General features: G+C 30.1%; 1 protein-coding gene across 1 annotated transcript in view; it reads right to left on the reverse strand.

The window, feature by feature from the left end:
- Positions 1 to 3,938, reverse strand: part of LOC106791968 (myosin heavy chain, muscle-like) — a gene marked incomplete in the record, with an annotated part of 22,512 nt that overhangs the window by 10,040 nt on the left and 8,534 nt on the right. Inside the window, 1 exon segment of the mRNA XM_014758029.1 lies at positions 3,747 to 3,845. Within this exon segment, the coding sequence (XP_014613515.1) occupies positions 3,747 to 3,845 (99 nt within the window).

The raw sequence follows: 3,938 nt of genomic DNA on the forward strand, positions 1-3,938 counted from the left end.
ATTAAATTAAATATAAAGTATGAAAAAAAAAAAAAAGAAAAAAGTAATAAGAAATGGGATAAATTATCATTTATGTAAATACACTATTTCTGTATTTTATATTCACGAATGGTAAACTAAAAAATATTATTTCGAATGTGACGTTGAAGAAAAAATTTAAATAAAAATCAAATCAAATCAAATTAAATTAAATATAAAGTATGAAAAAAAAAAAGAAAAAAGAAAAAAGTAATAAGAAATGGGATAAATTATAATATTATGTAAATACACTATTTCTGTATTTTATATTCGCGAATGGTAAACAATAAAAAAATATTACTTCGAATGTGACGTTGAAGAAAAAATTTAAATAAAAATCCAATCAAATCAAATTAAATTAAATATAAAATATGAAGAAAAAAAAAAGTAATAAGAAATGGGATAAGAAAGGAATGAAAAAAAAAATGTAACGACGATCAAGAAAGGCGACATGAACTTTGGTGAGAATCATAGGTACCTTCGGGGGATGGACTTACGTCCGTATCTTCCATCTCGGAGGCGTCGTTGACTCCCGGAATTCTGGTCTTACCCTGGCTAATATACCAGTAGTCCCCAATCCGGTTGCTCAGGAAGGTCTTTTCTGTATTATACGATAATCCCCTAGCTTACGTTTGGGTTCATTACGAGGAACAATATCGTTTGTTCATTTGTTTCTTTGTTTTTCAATCAAACAACGATACAATTCCTCGTTTTTTTTCTTTTCATGTATTCATTGATATTACGTAAAGAACTTTTGTTACGTTTCTTTTTGTTTAGTCTGTTTTTTTGTTTTTTTTAATTAAAATAAAAATATCATCGAGCTCGACTAAATATTGTATTATACAAACGAACGAAAAGGTTCTTTACGTGTTGCTTTTTATAATGATGACATGGGTCGCACGTAATGATAATTGCTGAAAACAAAAACAACAAAAGTCAAACGAAAGCAAATAGATAGACAGATAGATAATGCATGGAAAACAAATGAGTGACGAGAAACAAAGAGAGAGAGAAAATAGAAGAAGAAGAAATAGAAGAAGAAGAAGAAGAAGAAGAAGAAAATAAAGAAGAAGAATAAGTAGTGAAACTGAAAGTATAGTAAACAGTATGAAAAGTTCCCACTGGCCAATCTAATGTAGCTGTAAAAATGTGGATGATTATCATAAGTGTATTAAGTGTAGGCACATAGAACGATAGAGCTGAAAGAGAGATAGATAGATAGATAGATAGATAGATAGATAGATAGAGATAGAAAGTAAAACAAACAGAGAGATGCCAAACAAACAGACATTGATAAAGATCCTACAAAAAAAATGGAGCACATTTTAAAACAGAGAGCATAATATTTGGTCAAGCGGATTTAATAAACGCATAGCTGATAATTAATCATCAAAAATAACGTAATAATAATAATTATATTATTATAATAATAACATATTACACGTAATGTTACTATATATTATTTATATATATATTATTTAAAAGTTTTGCACTTTAAATTTGTTCACTCCCTCCTCTCTGCAAGACAAATTCAATCTTTTTCATTGCAATTTAATTTAACAAAAGGGGAATCAAAATTTTCATTATAATAATAATAATAAGTATGTGTGTAGGATTTGTGAAAAAATCAAATTACTGTGATTAAAAAAACTATTTTAAAAATGAGAAAACCGGGGGGGGATTCGATCCTAGGATCTTTCACTTTCCAAGCGATTACTTTACCCATTGAGCTATCCAAGATTATAATATTAATATTCCACAAATGATTATATAAATATTTGACATGGAAATACTCGATTGCATAAAAATTTTAAGTGCAAGACTTTTATATATATATATATATATAAATATATATAGTTATTATATATTATTATATTTGTTGGTTTGTTTGTTTTATTCGTTAACGAATCCTGAATCTGCTATTCTTCCAGGATATGAAAAAGTGGAATTAATATTTTGAGGAAATTGATTAGAATCGCATGCACTTACGTCGGTAACCAAAAGTTCCTCGCCGTCATCGAGACCAGGAATAGTCGTCTTTCCTTGTGACACAAAGTAGTAGTCGTGGATGTTGTTGGACAGCAGCAACATCTCTACGAGGGTCGGAATAAAAAAGAAACAAAAAACATGCACGGGGTTAGAGAAATCACAAACGACCGAGACCACGTATTTCCTAGTGGCTTTTCTTCGGGGGTTGGGGTTGGGGCTGGGCTGGGCTTGGGTTCGGGGGTTGTGTATTTGCTGGCCTAGAATTTCAGTCGAGGTGTAATCCAAACTATTAACATTGGGAATATTTACAAGGGTTCATCTACAAAGCCATTTTTTGATGATCTCATCGTGTGGGACTGAAAAAATTGTGACTGAACCCGTTTTTTGGGTATTTTAGTAACTTTGAAAAGAAAAACCTTCACTTTGACATCATCGTCCACGAATTTATATTTCGATCATATAAAAACAACTTTTTGTTTGAATTTTCAATCTACAAATGTGAATTGATCTTTGGACAATGTATAAGTATAGGTTTTTTCTCTTCAATTGGTTTTCATAATGTCTATAAAAGAGTGTCGTAATACTATTTTATAACATATTGGTACTTCAGTATTTTCCATTGTCCTTCAGAGAATGGTATTCAACACAATGTCCTTTGCCTATGGTGGACATCATTATAAAATTCAAACACACGTTTTTCTTTCATAACAACCCCGGTGTCTCTTGTTGATCCTCTTTTCTAATCAATTAAATAAAACATCATCGTATCATTTTGTTTATAAATTAATTCGTAATATATACATATAAAAAAAAAAAAAAAACACCGGTGTTATATAAAAGAATGAAACTATGGGGGAAGAAAAAAATACACAATTAAGAACAAATTCTAGATCTATATATATATATATGTGTGTGTATATATAAAAAGGGGGTGGGGTGATAAAACAAGGACAAATAAGAACGGAACAACATAAAATAGAAACAAGAAAGGAAAAAAAAATATAAAAACCAAATATAAATCTAGGCGGACAATAAAAGAAAAATTAGGCATAGGCGGCGAGCATCTTTTCCCCCCCCTCTTTCAACCCCCCCACCCTGCGACATCTTCATCAGGTGCAGGTTCTTACGTCGGTAAGTTGCAATTCCTCGCCGTCATCAACGTTTGGAATAGTAGTCTTGCCCTGAGCGATGAAGTAGTAATCTTGTACGTTGTCCGACAAACAGCACATGTCTGCATGGAAGGATTATGGTCAAAAGATAAATTATTTAATGAATACAATAATTTGATGATGATCATGTTGATGTTGAAGAATAAACACCATCCTAGAATCCTGAAATACTATCGTTGTTCCTGAACAATTGTATTAGTTGATAAATAATAATACATTTCAATTGGTATTGTCTCATTCAGGATCAGTATCATCGGTTTACACGTTCTCTGGAAGGGTTCAAGGGTTGGGGTATCCAGAATTGTCAACATAATTTTAAAATATGAATGATTGTTTCTGATAAATGAGCTTGAGTATTATTAGGATAATCATCATTAACCTAAGATTAAAATATGTTTGAAATCAATGTGAACAACTGTTAACCTGATATCAATTGAAAATTGATACGATATCATGATATTCAATGAAATAATATTGTTTTATCAATGTATTATTCAAATGGTCAGGTTAAAGTTGTTCGTTATGTTTGTTGTATATATATGTATATATGGAAATGTTTGATTTTCTTACCCTTTAACCCTTTAACAGATCCGGACATCATTTGATAGAAGATGTGATAGGAACGTTCCAAACTTTGTTGAGAGATGACACGAGCCTTTTCCAATAGATCTGTTTTTTAAAGTATAATACAAAGAATTATTGAAATGATATATATATATATATACAATTTATTCATTTTTTATAAATATATTTTTATATATA

The sequence above is a fragment of the Polistes canadensis genome, unplaced genomic scaffold, assembly GCF_001313835.1.
Source record: "Polistes canadensis isolate GaletaPanama2010 unplaced genomic scaffold, ASM131383v1 scaffold_360, whole genome shotgun sequence".
NCBI classification, from domain to species: Eukaryota; Metazoa; Arthropoda; class Insecta; order Hymenoptera; family Vespidae; genus Polistes; species Polistes canadensis.